Source organism: Nakaseomyces bracarensis, assembly GCF_045282275.1.
Source record: "Nakaseomyces bracarensis strain CBM3 chromosome Unknown Scaff13_0, whole genome shotgun sequence".
In the NCBI taxonomy this organism is placed as follows: domain Eukaryota; kingdom Fungi; phylum Ascomycota; class Saccharomycetes; order Saccharomycetales; family Saccharomycetaceae; genus Nakaseomyces; species Nakaseomyces bracarensis.
The window spans coordinates 750,526-775,497 of NW_027263959.1; the positions used below are offsets into that span (position 1 = coordinate 750,526).

The 24,972-nt window shown below is 35.3% G+C and overlaps 11 protein-coding genes across 11 annotated transcripts; 7 read left to right on the forward strand and 4 right to left on the reverse strand.

Moving 5' to 3' along the window:
• Positions 1–279: 279 nt before the first annotated feature.
• KAP114 (karyopherin KAP114) lies at positions 280–3,351 on the forward strand (the record flags this gene model as incomplete). Its single annotated transcript, XM_071054527.1, has 1 exon — positions 280–3,351. The coding sequence occupies one exon, from the start codon at positions 280–282 to the stop codon at positions 3,349–3,351; it is 3,072 nt and encodes a 1,023-aa protein (XP_070909220.1).
• A 258-nt stretch (positions 3,352–3,609) lies between these two features.
• DOC1 (anaphase promoting complex subunit DOC1) lies at positions 3,610–4,353 on the forward strand (the record flags this gene model as incomplete). The annotated part of the gene is made up of 1 exon (XM_071054528.1): positions 3,610–4,353. The coding sequence occupies one exon, from the start codon at positions 3,610–3,612 to the stop codon at positions 4,351–4,353; it is 744 nt and encodes a 247-aa protein (XP_070909221.1).
• A 643-nt stretch (positions 4,354–4,996) lies between these two features.
• Positions 4,997–7,879, forward strand: CSE1 (importin-alpha export receptor; the record flags this gene model as incomplete). The annotated part of the gene is made up of 1 exon (XM_071054529.1): positions 4,997–7,879. One exon carries the CDS (start codon positions 4,997–4,999, stop codon positions 7,877–7,879), a length of 2,883 nt encoding a protein of 960 aa, XP_070909222.1.
• A 425-nt stretch (positions 7,880–8,304) lies between these two features.
• On the reverse strand, positions 8,305–9,492 carry HAP2 (transcription activator HAP2; the record flags this gene model as incomplete). Its single annotated transcript, XM_071054530.1, has 1 exon — positions 8,305–9,492. The coding sequence occupies one exon, from the start codon at positions 9,490–9,492 to the stop codon at positions 8,305–8,307; it is 1,188 nt and encodes a 395-aa protein (XP_070909223.1).
• An 838-nt stretch (positions 9,493–10,330) lies between these two features.
• Positions 10,331–12,310, reverse strand: MTO1 (tRNA modification protein MTO1; the record flags this gene model as incomplete). Its single annotated transcript, XM_071054531.1, has 1 exon — positions 10,331–12,310. One exon carries the CDS (start codon positions 12,308–12,310, stop codon positions 10,331–10,333), a length of 1,980 nt encoding a protein of 659 aa, XP_070909224.1.
• Positions 12,311–13,069: 759 nt separating this feature from the next.
• On the forward strand, positions 13,070–15,445 carry ADE57 (bifunctional aminoimidazole ribotide synthase/glycinamide ribotide synthase; the record flags this gene model as incomplete). Its single annotated transcript, XM_071054532.1, has 1 exon — positions 13,070–15,445. One exon carries the CDS (start codon positions 13,070–13,072, stop codon positions 15,443–15,445), a length of 2,376 nt encoding a protein of 791 aa, XP_070909225.1.
• A 502-nt stretch (positions 15,446–15,947) lies between these two features.
• SEC15 (Rab GTPase-binding exocyst subunit SEC15) lies at positions 15,948–18,593 on the forward strand (the record flags this gene model as incomplete). The annotated part of the gene is made up of 1 exon (XM_071054533.1): positions 15,948–18,593. One exon carries the CDS (start codon positions 15,948–15,950, stop codon positions 18,591–18,593), a length of 2,646 nt encoding a protein of 881 aa, XP_070909226.1.
• Positions 18,594–18,915: 322 nt separating this feature from the next.
• Positions 18,916–19,716, forward strand: TAN1 (putative tRNA acetyltransferase; the record flags this gene model as incomplete). Its single annotated transcript, XM_071054534.1, has 1 exon — positions 18,916–19,716. The coding sequence occupies one exon, from the start codon at positions 18,916–18,918 to the stop codon at positions 19,714–19,716; it is 801 nt and encodes a 266-aa protein (XP_070909227.1).
• A 227-nt stretch (positions 19,717–19,943) lies between these two features.
• Positions 19,944–20,495, reverse strand: EMC4 (chaperone EMC4; the record flags this gene model as incomplete). Its single annotated transcript, XM_071054535.1, has 1 exon — positions 19,944–20,495. One exon carries the CDS (start codon positions 20,493–20,495, stop codon positions 19,944–19,946), a length of 552 nt encoding a protein of 183 aa, XP_070909228.1.
• Positions 20,496–21,682: 1,187 nt separating this feature from the next.
• LHP1 (tRNA maturation protein LHP1) lies at positions 21,683–22,516 on the forward strand (the record flags this gene model as incomplete). The annotated part of the gene is made up of 1 exon (XM_071054536.1): positions 21,683–22,516. One exon carries the CDS (start codon positions 21,683–21,685, stop codon positions 22,514–22,516), a length of 834 nt encoding a protein of 277 aa, XP_070909229.1.
• An 830-nt stretch (positions 22,517–23,346) lies between these two features.
• KNH1 (Knh1p) lies at positions 23,347–24,138 on the reverse strand (the record flags this gene model as incomplete). The annotated part of the gene is made up of 1 exon (XM_071054537.1): positions 23,347–24,138. One exon carries the CDS (start codon positions 24,136–24,138, stop codon positions 23,347–23,349), a length of 792 nt encoding a protein of 263 aa, XP_070909230.1.
• Positions 24,139–24,972: the final 834 nt, after the last annotated feature.

Genomic DNA, 24,972 nt, shown 5'->3' on the forward strand with positions numbered 1-24,972 from the left:
AACTATATGTTTTGCCAATGCAGATCTAAAGGTAGTGCTTCCACTCTCTCTTGCCAGATATTCAATTGGATAAATTCCCTGTTTTCCCTATTTCCCACCTCCATAACGAGTCTCTTTTCGATAATTCGGCTCTTTATAGACAAAATCGCGATATTTTTTTTTTTCTATCTTTCTTTCAAAATGTAAGGTATTAAAAAATATGGGACTTATGGACATAACATCTTGATTTTCGATTGAAGATGAAGGAACAATCGGTAAAAGAACAACGTTGGTAATCGGATGGATTTTGGGCTATTGATTGAGCAGGCGCAATCTCCGGACAATGGAGTGCGTGAGAATGCAGAGACACAGTTGCTGAGCGGATGCGATGCGAATGCCACTATGGTTTTCCAGTCCTTGACGCAGATAGCTAGAGAAAGTCAGCAACCATTGAGTACTAGACAATTTGCTCTGTTATCTCTACGAAAGCTTATTACTATGTACTGGAGCCCCGGGTTTGAGAGTTATCGGAACACCTCTCATGTGGACCCAACAGTCAAGCAGATGATTCGTGACTCGTTAGTGGAGCTTTCGCTGGACACATCACAAGACACAAAGGTTAAGAACAGTAGCTCATACTGTATTGTGCAGATCTCTGCGACAGATTTCCCAGATGAGTGGCCCTCATTGCTTGGCTTGTTGTATGGGGCCATCACCGAATCGCACTCCTTAAATGCGATTCAATTGCTAAATGAGATATTTGACGATGTTATATCTGAGGAGATGTTCTTTGAAGGTGGTATAGGTATCGAAACCTTGCATATAATTTTCAGTATATTGACCACCAGCGAGTCAGCTATTGAAGTGAAGACTGCCGCTTTGAAACTGTTTAATGCCTGTCTTGCCCAGATGTCAGTATTGGAATCCCATGCCACAGAAAAGAGGAAAACCTTGGTGGGTGAATGTATCCCTAAGGCACTACAAACCATGTCAGAATTGCTACAATTAGCTAAGCTAGAGAGCGTGGCTGGAACTCAATTAACACATATTTTGTCCTTCAAGGACATTCTGTATGAAAACTTGAATTTTATCAGAGAAAACTTCCCAAAGAGGTTCTTTAGCAAAGAATATGATGAAGTGGCGGTATCCCTGACGATCAATGATTTAGCACATTTGTCCAATATTTATAAAGAGACTTACAAAGATACCAGCGATGAGGAGGCCCAATCCAATTTTGAAAACTGCACTATCCATCTATTAGAGTACCTTGGTTTCTCAATCCCAACTCTAACTCAAACACAGACACTAAATATTATCGAGTATGCTGTAAATCTATGTGAAATTAACTCCTCCCAAATTGAGTTATGGAATACTGATTTCAACGAATTTGTATCCAAGGAAACAAGTTTATCAGCTTCGTTCTCTGTTCGTGACCAGTTTGCAGAGCTAATTGGTATCTTCGAACCCAATGAACTAAGTAGCTGTTTTAGCTTCTTGGTTGAAACTTTTGTTTCCAGAGCACAGCAGATCACATCAGGGCAGCTGGAATCGATATTATATTTGATTCAATGCCTAATTAGCACCGATGACGATTTTGAGAATCAAAGCTCAGTAGAAGCCCTGCTGGAATTCATTGAGCCTATAATCACAGTACCACAACAATTAGACACCTATGTGCTAACTAGGTTGCTACTTATCATCCCAAAGATATTAGGAAAGTTCATGGAAAATATTCCTAATGTAAAAGATCTTACAAAGATATTTCTTAATTCCATTCTTAATAAAGCAACTGCTTCAGATGAGGAGGTGGTAAAAATATCTTCGTTAATTGCCTTTACATATTTTGCAAATTATGCAGAAATCTCTTCTGTTTTTGGAGATGAATCTACACATACTCTTCAATCCCACCTATTAAACATAATACAAGAAGTCATTGAAGACTCCTCGGATGATACAAATGGTTTACTGATGGAAGTTTTGAATTGTATAATTGATTGCAACAGTACTGAAAATATTGATCTCAATCTCTTTAAATTGGAATTTAGACTGATACTACTAATTTCAGGAAAGGATCCTGCTAATATTCAAGTGTCTATTGAATCTCAAGAATGTTTAACTAAATTATTGGGTAATGTATCCGTTGATGGATATATATCTTATGTCGACATGTGCTTGCCGTCTTTTATTAATATTATTAATGGTAACTCTGAGATGAACTATAAATATACGCCACTACTATCACTGGTTTTAGAATTTGTTGCTGTTTTCATGAAGAACAAACCTAGTGGATCCTTGTTACCTGATAAGGTCTCCGAGTATGTTTTTGAACCGTTGGTTGATTGTTTAATGAAATCTACCGAAGAAGAAGTTCTACAGGTATCCACCGAGGCTTTCAGCTATCTCATCCGTAACACTAGTAAATCAATAATTATTCCAAAGTTAGAAATTATTGTAAAGGTTCTTGATAGACTGCTTTCTGCAGATATCACCGACTCTGCAGCCATGAATGTTGGTACTTTAATCCTAGCCATGATGTCCGAATATTCCAATGAAATCAATTCTTTACTCCCAACTATTATTGCTGCAGCAGTTAGTAAATTAAATCATTCCAAAAATATAACCACGCAACAAAATCTTGTTTCTTTGTTATGTTTTCTGACTTGTCATGATCCTAAGCAAACAATCGATTTCCTAAGTGAGTTTAGAATAACAACTAAGAAAGGCGAAGAAGTTGCATTAGAACCTACCATGCAGAAATGGTTTGAAACGTTCGAGATTATTAGAGGTGAGAATAGAATAAAGGAAAACATTGTCGCTCTAAGTAAATTATACTTTTTACAAGATCCAGCCTTCAGTTCTCTTCATGTGAATGGAGATATTATCCCTTATGAAGGTGATTTAATTGTTACCAGATCTATGGCCAAGAATATGCCAGACAGGTACACACAAGTGATGGCACCAGAGAAAATTATTAAGTTATTCATTGCAGAATTGGGCTTCCAAAAGAGGCAGAAAAGCCCCGAGGAATTATTAACTTCGGATGATACAAAGGGATTAGGTTACAAACCTAACGTAAATCATGCTTCTACCAACGAAAATGAAGCTGATGATGAATGGGAAGATGTGGATGAAGTACTAGATTACGAAAAATTACAAGAATACGTGGATGACGAGGAAGATTTATATGGCTTATCCGATGACGACGATGACATTAACCAGATTACTGGTCTACAGGACATTCCACAGAGTATACCAGAACTACTGAAGGAGTTTTTCAAAGAAATAGCCCAGAAAAATGTTGGAAACTTCCAACACATATACGATAAGCTTTCAGAGAACGAAAGGAAGATAATTTCCGAAACAATATTATAGAACCGCATAACATCTAATTTTTATAATAGTAACTTAATACAATCTACCATTAAATTCATTATAACTCACTAATTAAAAGTTTTATAAGGCTCATATATCGCTATAAATAAGTGTTGACCCAAAAATCATTAAGTCGGCAAAAAAAAAGTTAATTGAATTGAAACTATTAAGGTCTCTAGAATAAATAAGATCAATGAGAACACATATGTATAATAATTAGCTAAGATACATTATTCGTCATTATTAAAGCACCAAAATATGAGCGATGTTGAGTTTAAACAGTTCCTTGACCAGCTAGTTCCTGAAAATATAATGGTTCCGGTGAAGCTCCCGATGAAACCTGCCAGGTTGGTAATTGACGAGAACCTATACAATAAAAACCCTGACCTATATATAAATGGAGTCTATGATGAACGAGTTGTTGATAATGATGGTAATCCAGAGACCATTAGCTCTAGGTATCGTGCGGGGCTTCAGATATTAGATGATCACGATTTTTCCAATGTGACACACCTAGCTTATTGGAAAGCTTCTTCTTTCAAGTCTGGCAATGGCATTGCCAATGCTATTGATGATAACTTTGATAGCTTCTGGCAGAGTGATGGTATTCAACCGCATACAGTAGAAGTATACTTTAGCAAGCGTATGGACATAGTTCTGATTGCAATGTTTTTAACGCTATCGGCTGATGAATCATATACACCTAGGATTATTAATATACATGCAGGCCATAGTCCATCGGATGCAGTTTTCTACAAGACCCTGGAGGTCAATAATGTGAACGGATGGGTTGCACTAACTTTCGAAGATAACCTACCGAGGGAACAGTTATTAAAATGCCAGTACCTACGTTTCACCTTCCCTATTAACCACGAGAATGGTAAAGATACACATCTCAGAGGAATACGAATATACACCCAATCTAAGGATAAGAATACTCAACAGGATGTACCAAGGCTACAACCCAGCTTAAAAACTCTAGACGAATTTAGCTTGCGATAAAGGAAGAGATTAATGCTACAAACAAATGTAAACGCTTATTGATACATACTAGTCAAAGTTGCATTAAGAATTTTAATCTGATTGGTCAGGAGAAAAAGAGTTATTACACTAATTCAATGAAGATACGACTTCTTTGGGCTTCTATCGTCCTTTTGTATTGATTAGAGGGTGATACTTTTTTTACATGTATGATGACAGAAGCCACTGTAATGGATGCCACAAGAATCCCTTATGGATCCAAAGGAATGAAAAACTTGTATGATCCACATTCAAATTAGGCATAGCACCAAAGAATATTATATATTATAGTCTGGTTGTAACCGAATGTGACAATAAGGGCATCGAATCCTTATTTTAACGAGAAAAATTTTTTTTTTTTGACGTTAACGGGTGAAAAATTAAAAAAATCACATATATATATAGCAACGAACATATATTTGCATAAGTAGAACAACTGTAAGCTTAAAGGTAATATAGACATAATTGTCAATTGAAGACAGCACTATTACAAAATACTTTTCAATCAGTCGACACTAATTTTTTTTTTATTTTACTGATTTCTCATTCAATTAAGAGAACATAATTATTATAGGACTAAATAAGATCACGTACTAAGAAATAGAATCCTTAGAAAGTAAAGGAAATGTCTGATTTAGAGACGGTTGCTCAATATTTGGCTGATTCTGTGGTTGCTGCTACTTCAAAGTCTGCAGAGAAGAACTTGAAACAATTGGAAACGCAGGATGGGTTTGGTTTGACTCTACTTCACATCGTTGCATCTTCGAATTTACCAATTGCTACTCGACTGGCAGGTGCTTTATTTTTTAAGAATTTTATACGTAGGAAGTGGATTGATGAGAATGGTAACCATTTGTTGTCTGCCAATAATGTGGAATTGATTAAGAGTGAGATTGTTCCCCTGATGATCTCCTTACCTGGAAACCTTCAAGTCCAGATTGGTGAGGCGATCTCTGTGATTGCTGATTCTGACTTCCCTGAGAGATGGCCTACACTGTTGGATGATCTTGTATCAAAGTTATCACCCACAGATATGGTCACTAACAAAGGTGTATTATCTGTAGCGCATTCCATCTTTAAAAGATGGAGACCACTATTCAGAACTGATGAATTGTTTTTAGAGATTAAAATGGTGTTGGATAAATTCACAGTCCCCTTTTTGAACCTAATGAAATCTGTAGACGAACAGATAGATAGTAAGAAGAATGACCAGGCCAGTCTTGAATTATTGTTCGATGTTCTATTGTTACAGATCAAACTTTATTATGATTTCAACTGTCAAGATATTCCAGAATTTTTTGAAGATCATATTCAAGAAGGTATGGGTATGTGGCACAAATATCTATCTTATGAAAATCCTTTATTAGAGGACCCTGATGATTCTGAACATGCTGGCGTTCTTATTAGAGTGAAAACTTCCATTCAAGAGCTAGTTCAATTATACACCACAAGATACGAAGAATTCTTTGGACCTATGATTAACGAATTCATTCAAATTACTTGGAATTTACTGGTTAATGTCTCAAACCAGCCAAAATATGATATTTTAGTTTCCAAATCTTTATCATTTTTAACTGCAGTGGCCAGAATTCCAAAATATTTTGAAGCCTTTAATTCCGAAACCGCCATGCATAGCATTACTGAACAAATCATTCTTCCAAACTTTACATTACGTGAAGAAGACGTGGAATTATTCGAAGATGATCCAATGGAGTACATTAGAAGAGATTTAGAAGGTTCTGATACGGACACTCGGAGAAGATCTTGTTCTGATTTCTTAAGTGAATTGAAAGAAAAAAATGAAGTGCTGGTTACTAACATCATTTTGGAACATGTTAAGAAATTTTATGAACAATATACAGCTAACCCACAAGAATATTGGAAATACAAAGACTTGTATATTAACCTGTTCACTTCTCTGGCCATTAAAGGAACTATCACACACACTGGTGTTAGCTCTACTAATAGCTTGATCGACATCATTGACTTTTTCACAAAACAGATTCTTCCTGATTTAACATCTACAGCTGTTCCTCATCCTATTTTGAGAATCGATGCTATTAAATTCATATATATTTTCAGAAACCAGCTAAACAAACAACAATTGATCGAACTTCTTCCATTACTAGCAAACTTTTTGAATAGCGATGAATACCTAGTTTACACGTATGCTGCTATCACCATAGAAAGAATTCTAGCTATTCGTGAATCGCCTTCATCCCCAGTGTTTATCTTCAATAAAGGAGACTTATCTGGTAGTGCTCAAATATTAATTACCAACTTATTAGGGTTAATTAAGAAACAAGGTGATACACCTGAGAAATTGGCACACAATGAATTTCTGATCAGAGCAGTTTTCAAGGTTCTTCAAACTGCAGAAGATACCTTACAAGGTATGACTCCTGAATTAATGACACAGTTCATTGGGATCGTCGATATTATATCCAAAAATCCTTCAAATCCAAAATTCTCTCACTATGTCTTTGAGTCAATTGGTGTATTGTTACATTATGCTTCTTCTCCTATACTGGATCAGATTGTGGAGTTAATGATGCCTTCATTCTTTCACATTTTATCAGAGGATATACAGGAATTTATTCCATATGTTTTTCAATTGATCGCTTATGCTGTTGAAAACCTACAAACTATCCCAGCATCAATCCAACAGTTAAGCCAACCAATATTAGCACCATCTGTTTGGGAGTTAAAGGGTAATGTTCCTGCCGTTACAAGACTTCTGAAGGCATTCATAAAAAAGAACTATAGCATATTTTCTGACTTAGTCCCGGTACTAGGTATTTTCCAGCGTCTAATTGCTTCAAAAGCATATGAAGTACATGGATTTGATCTCTTAGAATGTATTTTCTTCTCTATCGATTTAGAAGTATTGAGACCATTCATTAAGCAAATTGCAATCCTTTTACTTCAAAGGTTACAAAGCTCTAAGACAGAAAGATATGTTAAAAAGCTTACAGTATTCTTAGGTTTGGTGGCTTATAAATTGGGTCCCGATTTTGTAGTCTTTTTCATCGACGAGGTTCAAGAAGGAGTATTCAATCAAATATGGAGCAATTTCATTATACCAACTGTACCAACATTAGGAAATCTTTTAGATAGAAAAATTGCGCTATTAGGTATGAACAGCATCATAAGTTCCCCTAGTACTTTCCAAAGCAAATATCCCGACTTGATGATCCCAACTGCATCTGCTGTTGTTAGTACAATCGTGTCTGATAGTGTTGCTACTGTCAAAAACGATTTTGTGGATTTAGACAACATAGAAGAAATTTCTACGTTTGGTTCACATTTTAGTAGATTAGGTAGTATAGCAGAGAAGAACTTTGACCCAGCTCCAGAGGTTGATATTAACGATGGAATTAAGCTATTTGTACTACAAGGGCTTAAGAAATTCAATGAAATGTCCAACAATCTCCTGTTAACCTCGGTTGTCTCACAATTACCTGAATCTTCTCAACAAATTTTCAATCAGCTTTGGGTTACGCAATGAATCGGTAAAAGCGTTTAAAGTTTGAGTAGAACTTATTGCATTTTCATTTTTTATTTATAGAACTATTATATCAATTAATAATATTTATTCACTTTTATAAGAAGATGTTGAATGAATATATATGTCTGAATATTTATATGTCTTCAGATATAGTCCTTAAGAAATCTATCAAATTAAGTGAACTATTCTTCAAGAATATTTTTTAATACAATTCGAATAGGTAACAGTAATACACATTTGAAAGTAATGGTATAACTCAAGCTAATCTAATTTTGCTGTTGAATATTGATACTAGATTACAGTGCAATTGCTGCACATGGAAATCTGTTTGATTCATATTATCATAATACTGGTCGTTGAAAAAGAAGGAAAAATAAAAACAAACAAACATTAATATTACAGATTACTTGTTTTGCAGTTATCTGCTATTGAAAATTATTTACAGTTGGAAGTGAAGTTGGGGATGTAGTTAGCACGTTAGAGTTAATATTATCCTTTTTATTATTATCTTTGGTTTCCTCAATATTTTCATTATCGTTCATATTGGTCTTTGTAGGAATATTAGAGTTACGATCAGGCTCTTTCATTTCAATTTTTCTTTGTTCACCTTTAGCACTCCTGCTTTCTCTAGAAGTATCGGGTCCTTTGGTTTTTACGTTGGTTTTATCCTGTGAGTTATCATCACCGACCAACGTGCCATCTGGGTTCATTTTACCTTGGTCTTTGAGTTCCTGGATTTCAGCTGCAGTTAAAAATCTACCACCTTCCCCACGAGGTCTTCTCAAAGCGTGTTTATGACGAGATTCGTGAAGATAAGGTCTTCTCTCTCTCGATATTCTTAACGATTCCTCTAATTTAGCTCTTGCATAACGTCTCTTTAAAATTCTGTAATATTGTTTGGCGTTAACATAATAAGGCTGCTCTTCCGTCTTTGGAGGATCTGTGGGAATATTAGTGTTTTCGAATGTTCCATCCGGTGAAGTTATCGTTGAAGGTTCTTGAAAGCTAGTTGTACCGCTTCCATTACCTGAGGGTCGGCTAGATGAGTTATTAACATTGTTATTACTTTTAGTAGAGGGTTTCCTTTTTTTATTTGGCGGTGAATTTGGATTTGCAATTTCGTTCCTTGGAGATAGATTATTCTCAGACCGTTTGGGGCTATCCACTGAATTTCCTGGTTTCGTTGTGTCTAGTCGCAAAAATTCAAACACACCTTCAGGTTTCTTGCCGTTCTCATCAATATTGATCAGCTGTTTCTCAAGTTGTTCATCTGGTGATACTGAAAGCTCCGGCACAATATTTCTCTCTTCATCTTTAGGAAAGTAAGGCGGACTTCTAAAATTATTCAGGAGATTTGTTGTACTAATGTTCCTAGAAAGTGGTAATTCAGACGGCAGTGACTGGACTGGGGATTCAGATTGATTTCTGCTGGGGGCTATTTGCTCCGATACTCGTCTTAGTTGGTTATACAGATATATATCATCAGCATTAGGGGTTTGGTCGCTTTCATTGTTATTCAACTCAAATCTTTGAAGTTCAGGAGAACTATTATTATCATTATTTGTGACCTGCTGCAGTTCTATAGCTGATGAAAATACCGTTTCGTCATTCATTTCAATCTATTGTTCAGTAGGTTATGGGTTTCCTTGTGAAAAAAAGAATATTAAGAATTATTTTTATATTTTAAATTTATTATTGTATTATTATTATTTTTTTTTTTGACAGTCGAAGGGACTATTTAACCTATAGACTTCTGATAAAATAACAAGGAAGTCTATATTACTGTATTTTATTCTCTTTTTAAAATAAATTTTGTAATATTATCAACCAAAAAACAACAACAATTAATAGAGATAAAGGTAATATTCTATAATAACTTGTGGAATAAAGAAAAAAAGGTATCTATTAACAGGGAAGTGATTTGTTGAAGTTGTCTAAGTTCAAAAACTTCTATTATGGAGCTATTTTGTTCTTGTTTAATTTTTTTTTTTAACCAGAATTCGAAAACGAAAGCTTATTTTTCTGAGACGTGTATAACTGGGATGAAACCTATACTTTTAGAATTTATATAACCAACTATTATAACCGCTATCTAAATATAAGATAAATGATTGACATGTGAGCTGTCTTACGAACAAATGTAGCAAATATGTCAGTCCTCTTTGCTCTTCATTCCCCCACCCCTTCAACTCTGCGTGCAACCAAAATAAAAAAAAAAAGATAATAATAACAATATACCTCACGTGATCGGCTTTAATCGCGATGTGCTATTAGTATCCTGATCATGTCTACCAGTTCAATTATAATAGCTTCTTTATATATAACCATATTATCTGGAATTAATGATATATGTTGAATATGCAAAGTTATTTCTATTTACAGTAAAAAAATGCGTAGTTGAAGACAATAACAGAACAAAGGCTATTGTCAGATGATAGGAATATTATTGGTTTAAGTGGTTATAGATTTTGGGTTTTTAATCGTATGGGCTAGCTTGTATAGCTCAAAGAGAGCAGCTGCCGTGACACCTTGTATTCTTCTTGCCTGTCCAATGGTTTCCGGTTGTACTCTGTTTAGTAACATCTTACATTCGCTTGATAATGTTAGAAGCTTAGAGTAATCATATTGTGTAGGTAATTTAAGCTGTTCATCGGCTTGGAACGCTCTCACATACTGTCTTTGTTTAACAATATAAGGGTCATATTTGGCTGAGACATCTATTTTCAATGACACGTGTTTTGGTATGCTTGCGAGATTGAGACCAATTTCTGGAACTTTACTAATCAAGTGCTCTAGGTTTATTCCATTGTATCTGAAAACTTCCCATGCAGTTCTATTTTTTGCAGAGTCAGATACGGGAACGCCTAGCCTATTAGTCCAATTCCTGGCATTCATATCAAAATCTCTCAATTTGTCTCTAACTTCATTGAAAATACCTTTATCTTGTTGAAATTGTGCCCATCTGACATCATCAATACATCCTATAGCTCTCCCAATCTCCGTTAACCTTAGGTCCGCATTATCGGCTCTGCTGCTTATCCGGAACTCTGATCTAGATGTAAACATACGGTAGGGCTCCATAACACCATTGGTCACTAAGTCATCAATCAAGACTCCAATATAACCATCAGACCTTGATAATTTTAGCTCTGCTCTACTTTGGCTAGCAGCACCTGCATTTACACCGGCAACAACACCTTGAGCACAGGCTTCTTCATAACCTGTGGTACCATTAATTTGTCCTGCTAAATATAAACCATCTATGAGCTTTGTTTCCAATGTGTGTTTTAGCTGAGTAGGGTCCACATAATCATATTCTACACCATACGCAGGGTGGATAATCTTCACATTTTCAAGACCTGGTACCATCCTCATCATTTTTTCTTGGACGTCTTCAGGCATGGAGTTGGAGATACCATTAGGGTATATAACATCAGTATCCAAGCCTTCTGGTTCCAACCAGATTTTATGTGAGCTTTTATCTGAGAACCTAATTATCTTTGCTTCTATCGAAGGGCAGTACCTTGGGCCCTTAATGGTCTCCCGTATGTGTAAAGATTTATCCAGATTTTGTCTAAGATAATCGTGCAATGCTGGTGTAGTAGCGGTTCCATAACATAATACCTGTTCTTTAATAGCTACTTGATTATTCATGAAACTCATTGGATGAGGAATTTTATCTCCGGACTGCTTCTCGAGATTTGAGAAGTCTATTGTCTTACCGTCAAGTCTTGCTGGTGTACCGGTTTTTAGCCTTCCCAACTTGAACCCCGATGATTTCAGAGTCTCACTGAGACCATACGTGGGAGCTTCACCTATCCTTCCTGCCGGAATGCACTTCATACCTATGTGTATCTCTCCACCGAGGAAGGTCCCTGTCGTAATGACAACTTTTGAAGCCCCAATGACCGACCCATCCTCGAGCACCACACCTCGTACTTTGGGTCTAGAACCTTCCGAATGATCAAGTACCAAGTCTCTAACTTTCCCCTGGTGTATTCCGAGGTTCTTATATTTAGACAGCACTGCCTGCATCTCTTTCATATATATTGATCTATCAATCTGTGCCCGGGGCCCCCAAACTGCGGGCCCTTTACTCTGGTTCAGCGTCTTAAAATGTATCCCGGCCAAGTCAGTAACTCTTCCAGCAACACCATCCAACGCATCAACCTCTTTAATCAACGTTCCTTTACCTACACCACCAATCGACGGATTACAAGAACAAGTACCAATTTTACCTACCTCGGGAGTAATAAGCCACGTACGTGCCCCTGTCCTTGCAGCACCAGTAGCAGCTTCACACCCTGCATGTCCACCACCAACCACTACCACATCAACATTCACACTCGCATTCTTTATATTGGCTATGGCATTGGCATTGGCATTACGAATACCTGAACAAGCAAGAAATCTTCGAAACACCAAGATCATTACCACAAACCTTTTTTTTCCTTCTTCTCTCAGTATGTTGTCAAGAACAACACAGCAATCCCAAATGCTCAATTCATCTTAAAACACAATACTTATGCTAATATTTGATAAATCAGAAAAAAAAAAAAAGAAAGAAAGAAAGAAAGAAAGAAAGAAAGAACTGTTACACCCGTTCGAACCCCACTCAACGCATCATTTACCATTAAATAATTAAAAAAAAGACGGTTCGTGGGTGAATCATCTGTCCGGGTAACACCAAAAAGAAGTCAGCCACGGTTGTTTGCAAAGACAGCCAAAAAACGTAGAAACCTACGCAGAGAGAGAGAGAGAGACTACCATAGCAGCATTGGGAAGGTGGGGGGACTCAATTTTAAATTTAAAAAAAAAAACTGAAAAAATTTGGAAAGCGAAAAAAACTGTTTTGAAAAAAAAAAAAGTGCGGTGAAGGAAAGAATCAAATACTGTGAAGGTGAATGATACATGTGGTACGGGTTTTTCTGTGGGGGGTTGTAGGCGATGAGCTCTTCTCTCTAATTTCAAAAGGAGTCAGTTAATGTTTGCAATATATATTATCATTATTATTATTAAAAGTGCTTTGCATTGATTTATATTTTGAATTGATATCTATATATATTGAATTGAAGATTCCTTCTTTTTTTTATTAACTTAATTATAACAATAAATTAATAAAAACACTACCATAGAAATAATTGTTAAGAACAATCTAACAAGATAACTAAAAAGAATATAAATAAAATAATGGGTTTGAAAGTGCTTGTATTAGGTGCTGGTGGTAGAGAACATGCATTGGTGTGGAAATTGGCTCAGTCTCCTACTGTTGAACATATCTACGTGGCTCCTGGTAACGGTGGTATTGCTTCTCTGGACAAGACTACCTGTCTAGAGCTTTCTTGTGAGGTCCGTGATTTTGAGAAGTTGAGAGAATTCGCAGTGAGCAGTGATATTGGTCTAGTTGTTCCTGGTCCTGAGTTGCCATTGATTGATGGTATCACCGACTTCTTTTTGAACGTGGGTATCCCTGTGTTCGGGCCTTCCAAGAAGGCTGCTCAATTGGAAGGGTCCAAGGGATTCTCCAAGGACTTCATGCAGAGACATGGTATTCCTACTGCTGAGTACAAGAGTTTTAACAAATACGAGGAGGCCAGACAATATCTGGACTCTATTGATCACCAGGTTGTTCTTAAGGCGGATGGTGTGGCTGCCGGTAAAGGTGTCTTGATTCCAACTAGTAAAGAAGAAGCCATTAAGGCATTAGAGACCATTATGGTAGAGAAGCAATTTGGGTCTGCCGGTGACTCAGTCGTGATTGAAGAATTCCTGGAAGGTGACGAGATCTCAATCCTAACTATGTCAGATGGTTACAGTTACTTCAACTTGCCTGCTGCTCAGGATCACAAGCGTGTTGGCGAAAATGACACCGGCTTGAATACCGGTGGTATGGGTACTTATGCTCCTGCTCCTGTTGCTACCCAAGCAATCCTTAAAAAGATAGATAACGAGATCATTAAGCCATCAATTGACGGTTTCAGAAAAGAACGCATTCCATTCGTTGGCTGTCTATTCACCGGTATCATTCTAACAAAGAATGGTCCTAAAGTATTAGAATACAATGTGAGATTTGGTGATCCAGAAACGCAAAGTGTCATCCCATTGCTTACCGAAGATACTGATTTAGCAGAAGTTTTCTTAGCTGCTGCCGAGCACAGATTGGACTCTGTAGACATTAAGGTAAATCCAAATAGCTTTGCAACAACCGTTGTTCTTGCTGCTGGTGGCTACCCAGAGAGTTACAAAAAGGGTGACAAGATTGAAATAGATCAAGAAAACCTACCAGAAGGATCATATGTCTTCCACGCTGGTTCTGCCCTAGATAAGAATGGTCAATTGGTTACTGCTGGCGGAAGAGTCATTGCAGCTTCCGCCATTGGATCTTCCGTTAGAGACGCCGTTGATAAGGCTTACAAAGCCGTTGACTGTATTAAGTTTGATAACAGATATTTCAGAAGAGATATTGCCCATCGTGCTTTCAGACAAGCGGAAGATAACAAGCAAGGTATCACTTACGCAGACGCTGGTGTTTCCGTTGATGCTGGTAACTTATTCGTCGAAAAGATCAAGAACATGGTTAAATCTACTAGAAGACCTGGTGCTGATTCTGACATCGGTGGTTTTGGTGGTGTTTTTGATCTAAAGGAAGCAGGATACGATACTAGTGAAACACTTTTGGTTGGTGCAACTGATGGTGTAGGTACTAAGTTGATCATCGCACAAGAAACGAACATACACGATACTGTTGGTATCGATTTAGTTGCTATGAACGTCAACGATTTGGTTGTTCAAGGTGCTGAACCATTATTCTTCTTAGACTATTTCGCAACTGGTGCCCTAGACATTAAGATCGCTGCTGATTTTGTTTCTGGTGTAACAAAGGGTTGTATTCAAAGTGGATGTGCATTAGTTGGTGGTGAGACGTCTGAAATGCCAGGTATGTATCCACCAGGTCACTATGACACCAATGGTACAGCTGTAGGTGCTGTTCGTAGAAATGCCATTTTACCACTAACCGAGGAAATGCAAGAAGGTGATATACTACTGGGTTTAGCATCTGATGGCGTCCACTCCAATGGTTTCTCTCTAGTGAGAAAGGTCATTAGTCATGTTGGTATCGAATGGTCCGAACAGTGTCCATGGGATAGCTCTAAGACCCTGGGCGAAGCTATCTTAACTCCAACCAGAATCTACGTTAAGCAATTATTGCCTTCTATCAAAGAAAACCTGTTACTTGGTTTGGCTCATATTACTGGTGGTGGTCTAGTTGAAAACATTCCTCGTGCTTTGCCAAAACACTTACAAGCACAAGTTGACATGTCTACTTGGACCGTTCCTGAAGTTTTTAAATGGTTCGGAAAAGCTGGTAACATCCCAGTTGAAGACATCTTGAAGACATTCAACATGGGTATCGGTATGGTATTAATCGTAAAGAAGTCTAACATAGCAAGAGTTAAAGAACTACTAAAAGAAGCTAATGAAACTGTCTACGAAATTGGTTCATTGGTTAGCAAAGCAAAGGATCAACCAGGCTGCATTGTCTCTAATGCTGACAATTTATATTAGTCAAGTCCATACAAACATACAACAATAATTATAAATTTGTATAGTAACCTACTTAATGAAAGTTTCCTCTAGTGATAAAACCAATACCTATATATAAAGTGAGCATTAAATTTAAGATATAAAACCTAAATTGATAGACATATTATAACGTTATTTCAATAGCTTGTATACTTAATGTCACACATCACGAACTTTTACTTTTATATGTCCTATGAGTATCGGTAAGACATAGTAAGATTTAATGTGGGTCGTATTTATTAAGTTTTACGAGTTTGGGCATTGTTTCCTATATACCTAGTTGAAAAGGTATTTTATAGCAATTCAGATTATAAACTCCAATAGCACCTGTTAATAGACACATTTCTGTCCGTATTTATTGGATTAGGTTCTACAGAAGATATTGGAAAGGAGCTATAAAAAAAGGGTACATCAAAAATTACTCTAGTACTGCATTGTATACATTTATCTAGACCGGTTATCGAACATTTTTTAACTCAATCCGATGGATCAGGAGACTAAAAAGATACTATCAAAGGATTTTCAGGAGGTCCTTCTTGAAACCTCTACAGCAACAATATCATCTGTATTCGAACAAGATAGCAAAGTTGTAGCAGGTACCAAAAATAAAGATTTTGAGATATTGGATGCCAAATTGGATTTGGATCCTCGAGCACTTGACAAATGGGTTCCATTTTTAAGGAAGTATACTGAGAATGGAAATTTAGAAACTATAATAGGAGAATTGGAAAACTCGATCGAGGACAATTTCCAGGGATTAGAACTTCAACTTCTACAGGACTCCCAGATAAATGACAAATTAGAAACTTCAATTGATGAGATTGCACAAATACAATCTATGGTTGAACTTTCACTCTCTAGAGAAGTTGATGATTTCCAAAAAACACTTGCAGCTTCGACCAATGAGTTAATCAGACAGAAACAGGTTTTCCTTAATGATAAGAAAACTTCATTGAAGATAACCGAGGCAATAATATTAATAAACAAAGTTTTGAGGTTACTGGAATTATCTAATAAATGTCAAGATCTAATTACTGAAGGTAATTTTTTCAAAGCTCTGCAGAACTTGGATAGTTTAGAAAAACTCTATCTACAAGAGTTCAGAGATTATAACTTCAAATTTCTGAAGGAAATATATAATTCTATTCCTTATTTGAAGTTGGTAACAAAAGATGAATGTATCAATTTAATAAAGAATTCCCTAAACTCAAACCTTGGGAAAAATCTCTCCACCGTTGGAGAAACATTTTACACTACATATGAACAGGAACTTTTACCTAAATGGCTTAACACCAGAGAGATAATGAAGTTGAAGAGCTTTAAATTCAACTCACCTATTGAAATTTCCATGAGAGACGAGGAGAGCCTCAAGAAATTAGAACTAGAAAAGTTTTTCAATATTGATTCTTTTCATGACTCTATTATGATTTTCCAAACACTTAACGAAACTCCATACCTAATATCAGAATTTACCAAGGAATATGAGTTCAAGAAGTCCAAAACGATACAACCATTGTCTTGGAAATCTCCTTCCGGAACAAATTCTATCTCAAAAACAGCACATGATGAATTTAAAGAGTCCTTGTCTTTGCCATTTATGAAAGAGTACCTTTTGAGGATAGTTGGTTTTCTACTATATGATATCAATTTGAACAGATCAACTGACTTCATTTTTGTCGATAATAACTACAATGCCACTAATGAATTTTGGGATACATTGATGATGAGACTAAAACCTTATATGAAATACTTTATGGATAATATTTTAGAGACTGAGAGAGATATCATCGAGTTTAAAGATTTCCTTGGTATTTATATATGTATTATGGAGAATTATAAACTCAACATCGATCCATTGTATTCAATGATGTTAGTGTTATTTGACAAGTTCTGTAAAATGACTGTTTCTGCTTTCGACAAAGACTTTCAAGTCATGTTAAGCGATGACGATTTTATGCCATTGACTATAAATGATAGAGGATTTTATGAAAAGGTGGTCAAGATTTGCTGGATGAAAGATAATACTAATTTAATAGAGGAGACACCTGATGGGCAGTTCTCAATAACTCTTCCATTTTCACCTTTATACCCAATGACCTGTACAATGACTCAAAAGGTTTACGCTAAATTAACTTCATTTATTTCAAGTTTCTACCGTCACAACTTACATTCTTTAAATGGAATACTAGTGAATACTGTCGATAGTATCCTGAATGGTGTTGTGAATCATAGAATCAGGGACAAACTGGAAACAACATCCAGAGAGGAAATTGCTCAACTATTAATAAATTTGGATTATTTCATTATTGCATCTAAGGAAATGAGCAACTTAATGACTAGAGATAATATACTAGAGAACCCCGAAGTGGATATAAGGCTTTCATCTACGAAACATTTCAAGGAAAGTCGGAAATATGCAGAAGATAAGATGATTGACCTAATAGATACTAAATTAAAGGATATTCTAGAAACAGTTTCCCTAGATTGGAATGCTGCTGATAGAAGGATCGACCCTGATATATCAATTGTTGATTTAGCTCAATTCTTGGAAATGATGTTTGCAACTACATTGGTAAATTTACCTTACAGTGTTCAAATTTTATTGATCTTCAGAGAATTCGATTCTCTAACTAGGCAGTTCATGGACGTTCTTCTCCATGAAACTCCACAGTATATAAGTAGAGAGAGTGTTGACAATTTTGAAGTTGATATGAAATACTTGGAAAGTATAATTCCTAAAATCTTTCCCCAAACAAGTGACAAAAGCAGTGCACAACTTGGGATGCAAACTCCAAAGACTCCAAATCCAGATGATGATGGCAGATCCCAATCTAACTCCCAAATTGAAAATAACATAAAATCACTGGAGTCAACGTTCATTGAAATCCGTCAGTCCATCGCTCTATTGCAATCGACAGATCCAAACGAGTACTTGGACCCACAGATTAGATCCAGAAAATACTCTAGATTGAGAGCTGAAGATGCCAATATCCTAATAGGAAAGATCAGACCTACCCCAACTAACACCCCTCCTCCTGATGATGACAGTTCCAGCATGTTCAATATGGAATGGAATGGCTCTGAGAACAATGGTGCTAATAGATTAGCTAAATTCTTCAATAGACGATAAATATGATAAGGAAATACATACTACACACAAACACCTATATATTTCATTATTATTATCATGATATTCATAGTTAAATTAGCCAGTTACTATTTCTTCATACATCTCAAGGCGATTTATTGCTTGCGCTGAAATTCAAGTCGAGGGCATCGGATCAAATCTTGAGAAAATATTAATATTTTAAAAATCTGGTTAAAAATGGAAATACTTGATGTTTTAATGTGAATAATCTAGTTACGGTCTCTATTAGCAAATCGTATTACACATCTGCGAATTTTATCATAGAACAAGGGTCGAATATATAACTTAACAACGAGTCTAACCAATGGGTACTAAAAGAGGTAATGATGGTGGTGATAATAAAAGAGTAAAAAAGTTTAAGGTAGCTTCTGGTTTCTTGGATCCTGGTACATCTGGTTTATATGCTACATGCTCAAGAAGAAAAGAACGTCAAGCTATACAAGAGCTAGCAGGTGTATTGGAAGAAAAAATCGAGGAAATTTATGGTGAAATTTCTCAAGATGACGATGATAAAGATAATGAAGATAAGTTATCAATTGAAGATGAAATTGCTAAAGAGCTCAAGGAGTTGAAAGAAAAAAAAGAAGACCAAGACAAGAAACAGTTACTAAAACCAATTGATTTGAGTTGTGAATGTGTTGTGTTTTTCAAAACTAGGAAACCTGTTGTTCCCACAGAATTGGTGAAAAATGTCATCGAGGACTTTGGTAATCCTGAGAACATGGAAAAGAGAACTAGATATATCCAAAAACTTACTCCAATAACCTACTCTTGTAATGCTACAAAAGAACAATTTCAGAAACTGATTGATCAAATAATCGAACCAGTTTTTAAAACAGAGAAAATATTCAAGTTTGCTGTAGAGGTAACAAGAAGGAATTTCAATACTATGGAAAGAATGGATATTATAAACCAAGTTGTAGGATCAGTGATGAAATTGGGTGATCATAAAGTTGACCTAAAAGCTTATGACAAAGTTATAATGGTAGAATGTTTTAAGAATAACATCGGGATGTCCATTCTGGATTCTGATTATTCTCAAAAGTACAAAAAATATAATGTTCAACAGCTCTATGAAGCAAAGTATAAAGATAACGAAAAATAGTAATCAAGAAAATTATCTTTTTTTTTTACAGCTAGTCTACTTAAAAGAATCTAAAATAAAATAGTTAATTTATCCAGGAGAAGGACTTATAAGTGGCATGCTTTTATGGAAGTTTCATATCATTATAATCATTGTAATATACATAATTTAAATCTAATAGCATCTTATACCTCTAATCAGTAGCATTAATTCTGTTGATAATTCAGTATAGGTTATATGTCACCATCCTAAAATGCAAAAGCCTTCAACCCCTTATTATAATTCACAACATTTTCCCAAGCCATCCAGTCACTTGTCTTATTAGGTATTAGACCCATAGCATTTAGTTTCTGTAAACCAATGAAAACAAGTATCGCTTGAAACAAGATGTATAGACACATTATTCCGTAAACCTGACTTTGAGATTCAGGATTTCCCAGCACTGGTTTAAATGCTTGTCTAATAGTAAACACAGACTTTATTGGACCGGACAATAGCATTAGTGCGGTCATGATTGGAATGATCTGTAGGGATGTACCAGACATATAGGACATGAAGAAATTCATTGGAATGGATTTGGCTGGTTGTAAGGCAATTTCCCATGCTTTCTGAACTTGCAATGCTGCAATATCTGGCTTTTGAGTCTTCTTAGCAGGTGTATTACTCCTTTGTTTATCCACACCAGAGCCAGATCCAGAATACCACCTTGGAGAAGGGGTGTTTAAAGTAGTAGTCTTCCACTCTTTAACTAACTCTGGATTTAGCAGGTTTTCAACCCAGTCATCAGTATTATTAGGCATCTTTCAAAAAGGAATTAATTTCTATACCTCGTTGGTTTCTTTATATAGCTAATTGAGTTGTACTATCTTCAAATATAATCTAAACCGATCTTTTATAGTATATAGACTCTTTGTCTTTCCGTCTCTGCCATGTGGTTATCTCTCTCTTTGTCGAAACTAAGAATGAGCTTTCCGCAGCAGCTTTTTTCCTTGGGAAATACCTAATGCCTACGTAAGATAATTTTAATACAGAGCATAATAATCATAAGTTCTTGGTAGAAAAAAAGTATTTTCTATACCAAAGCTTCTATTATGCAGAATAATACAAACTCTATGAATACCAGACATATGAGGCAATCCATGAGCCTTGCAAACGATGTACTATGCGTAAAATTCTGTGGTTCATCAGCAGACATGATCACTTTATCATCTTCTGGAACTTCTCTTTAATAATTGAGTTCTTTTTTTACAACCTTTTTTACAAGTTTCTTATACATTTTGCTATTGGATTTATATATATTTACATAAAGGGAGTTGTATTAAAGATTGGGAATAGGGTATACTTTAGCCATAACGGGAGACAACGTTTACCAGCTATGCAGTAGAAATGAAGGAAGCAAGAAAAGTCTCGGATAATACCATACACATATCTGAATACCCTGAGGCTACTGATGCAATTCTGTGCTCTTAGAAATGTATATGAAAAAAAAAATGGATCAACGTTTTAAGTTAGGTCTCAATTCATTATTAACTTCATATCCAATACTGGTCACACGTAATTTTACGTACAATATGATGTTGACGACGCATTTTTCTTGAAAATAAATTGACCTTCTTATCAGGGTAACGTTTGAAGAAAAAATTTCGAAGTTTTTTAAATTTCATCGCTTTCTCATTGCGATGAGCTCGTTATTCTTAATTCAATACTATGTGATGATGTTCATCATTGGGATAGGATAGTGTGTTAAATTATATTGTTCCTGAAGTGTCAATATTAAATTACTAAATATTCCAGTTTATTTTTATTAATTTTTTATTTTTTTATTTTTTATATTTTTTTTTTGCATTCAGCTGTTATATTCTTTAATACTAGATCATAACGGATCATTAAAAAAAAATAATAATAAAGAACAACTCATTCTTCTATTTATTTTTGATCTTAAAAAAAATATAAAAAAAAAGAGAATAATAAAATATTTGATTAAAAAATGGCTGAAGCACCACAGGCTAGACGTAACTCCTACGCTAACATTGAGTTTACTCCAGAAGTTTCCAAGCAATGTCTAAAACAAGTTGAATTTTACTTCTCCGAGTTCAACTTCCCACATGACAAATTTTTGCGTTCTACTGCTGAGAAGAATGATGGATGGGTTCCAATTGGTACTATTGCTACATTCAACCGTATGAAGAAGTTCAGACCTATGGATAAAGTTGTTGAAGTTTTGCGTACTAGTGAGATTTTGGAGGTCTCTGAAGATGGCGAGAATGTGAAGAGACGTGTCCCATTGGTGTGGAACAAGAATGATGACAAGTTTAAGGAGGCCAAGAAGGACCAAAATAAGAGAACTTTAGTCGTTATGAATTTCCCACATGATGAAGAATCTAAAAAGAGGGAGGATGAGACAGCCGAAGAGAAAGAAGCTTCTGAGAAGATTGAGAACAACTTGCAAGAAGATATCGAAGAATTTTTCAAGAAATTGGCCAAGGTCAACCAGGTTAGATTGAGAAGAGATCATAAGAAAAACTTTAATGGTATTGTCTTTGTTGAATTTCAAAGTTTGGAAGAATGTAACAAGTTCCAAGAAGAATATTCACCAGCCGTCACTGATGAAAAGGAAGGTGGTGAAATTCTATCTTACAAGGGTAAGAAATTGAACATAATGACTAAGAAGCAATACGATATGCAAAGAGAAGCTACTAGATCCAAGAACTTCAGCGGTTCAGGCCAAAGATCTAGATCTTTCACTGGTCACAGAAAAAACATGCCTAAGAACTTGAAAAAGACCCAAGAGGACAACACTTCAGCTATAGCCGAAGAATAAATGAGGCACAATTTATAGAAGTTAAACTTCTTCAAGTTATCAATAATTGATCTAATCCTAGAATAAAAAATTGTTTACAGAGTCATTATCTGGATCAAAACATCATCATTTGTATACTAAATTTATACCTAATGAAACGTCTATAAAAGTATTAAAATATTTTTACGAGCTTTTATTTTTATCTCTGAAAATCTAGAACACAAGAGTAAAACGGTATCTAATAAAGAAGGCATAAGATGAGTATCATAATAGTATTTCTTTATTGAATATATCGGAATATATAGGAAGTATATCATTATCCAAAACTATAAATATTGAAAGTAGAAAGAAAAGAAAAAAAAAAGCAAATAAAAAGTTAAGCTTAGAGAAACCACTGGTAGTCAACCTACTTTCACCTTTCTTGAATAATACAATTGCAGTTGATTTACTTTATTAGATTAAGCTCACCTTTTTTTGAATTGCAGAGTATAGGAAGCATGTTTTGAAGAATATTAGTAAGATAATAAAAATAAAATAAAATTATTTTTTTTTTTTTTATTTTGCAAATTTTAATGTTACAATCCTTTTAAAGCTTGGGATAATATAATAACAGCGGCCAAAAACCCTTTCAAAAAAAAACAACAAAAAACAAAAAAAGGATATGGTAGAATGAGGAAACTGATGATATTTGGAAGAATCACAAGGGATATAAGAAGTTTTACAATATTGCAAAATTTACAACAACTGAACAACGATTGACTATAATGCTTGATTTGTCTCAGCTTAATTGTTGTTTTTTTTTCAAAAGTAACAGTAGTCTAATACATCAAAAGGTAATTCAACTAAGAACATTACTGCCTTCTTTTCATTAAATTGCTCATATTAATTTTCCTTGTGGTGAGAGATTGCCTCTTTTTAGGGTCATACCATCCTCCGTTATTGGAGGGCATTGGTGCAGCAGCTGCGTAGTTATGGTCCGAGGAAATGTAATACGACCATCCTGGAGTAAGAGTAGTATGTTGTTCTGGGGACTGACTATTTGTTGTAAAATAAGATACTGAACTAGTATCGTATTTCCGAGTCCAGGTATCGGCTGATATTTTAGTGGCTGGTTGTGTTTGCATTGGTGCGTATTTAACAAGGCCAGTTTGTTTAGCGTACGGTACTGTGAAACTTCTGGAATCAATGGTAGCGCCTACATCACCAGTAGTTACCCTCGTCTCAGGTGTTGGTGGAGCAGTGTACATTATCGTATCAGCAACTTTGGCACCGTCCATGCCTGTTAATTGAAATCTAGGAGAGTAGTGTATGGTATATCCGTCTTTTGTCTGTGAGAATATTTGAATGTAGTAATACCCATCTGTACCAATAGTATTTGGTATCTTGACACTGTATGTCAGAGAGTTTATGTCCGATGTAGTTCCCAGGGTTTCAAATGCCTCAATATTGTAATTAGGTCCTGAACACAGTGAAAACGTCAATTTTGTGAAGTCTTCCTGCAGAGGAGCATTTGGGGTGTACAGCCAATTGATATTAACCTGGGCGAAACCTCCAGAAGCATCAAATGATTCATCGAGGTCTGGACCAACGACGGCTATATCACCTTTCACTAGCCCTATCAATAACCACCAAATGAAGAACATTGTTTTTTAGTGATTTTCGTTTCGTTTTATCTAGTATTGAGGTATTGCAGAATGTTTTTTGTTTTTAGTTTCCTGTATTTGAACGTGAAGCTTCTTTTATTAGGAATTGGATTTTATTTTATTATTATTTCTTTTTTTTTTTTTTAAAATTAATATCAAGATATTAATTTAGTTTCCATTATATTTACCTATTTTTGAGTTTTAGTTTTGTTATACTGTTATAGGTTTAACAAAAAGTGTTTCTGATATGTTTAGAATTAGTACCTTGTTTTTATATAGAATGATTTCAAAAAAAAAAAATTTCTTTCTTAAACTTATGATATTGGTTTGCATGGAATTGGAATTCATCATCATTACGTTCTCGTTATGAGAACATCTCTAATAACTGGCTGTTCTTTGTTTATCAAGTTTAAAACTCCTTGTCTAGCATAAATCCTCAATTCTATGTTTCCCCTTCGGAATTCCATTAACTCTATCACCTCGCCCAATGTTTACTAAACAAAATAGATATGCAATGTAAGCATGTAGAATGGTTTGTACCAATTAAAAAAAAGAAATGAAACAAAGGGAAGAAACCATGTGAATAGAAAGTGGAACTATGTTATTGTGGTTAGTAATTCTCGCTGAGTAAAAAAAATATAGCTGTTGGTCCCGTTCCCCCAGGGATTTTATTAAGTATATGTTAATTTCCGTAAGAAAAGGGTGTAGGGTTTCATACTAATAAAACTACTTAATTAAATTCACGAAGGACATATTAATCCAAAATATTATTCCAAAAAGGGAAATCTTTTTAATAATAAAAAAACGGGAGTATAACTATCTTTAGTATGGTAC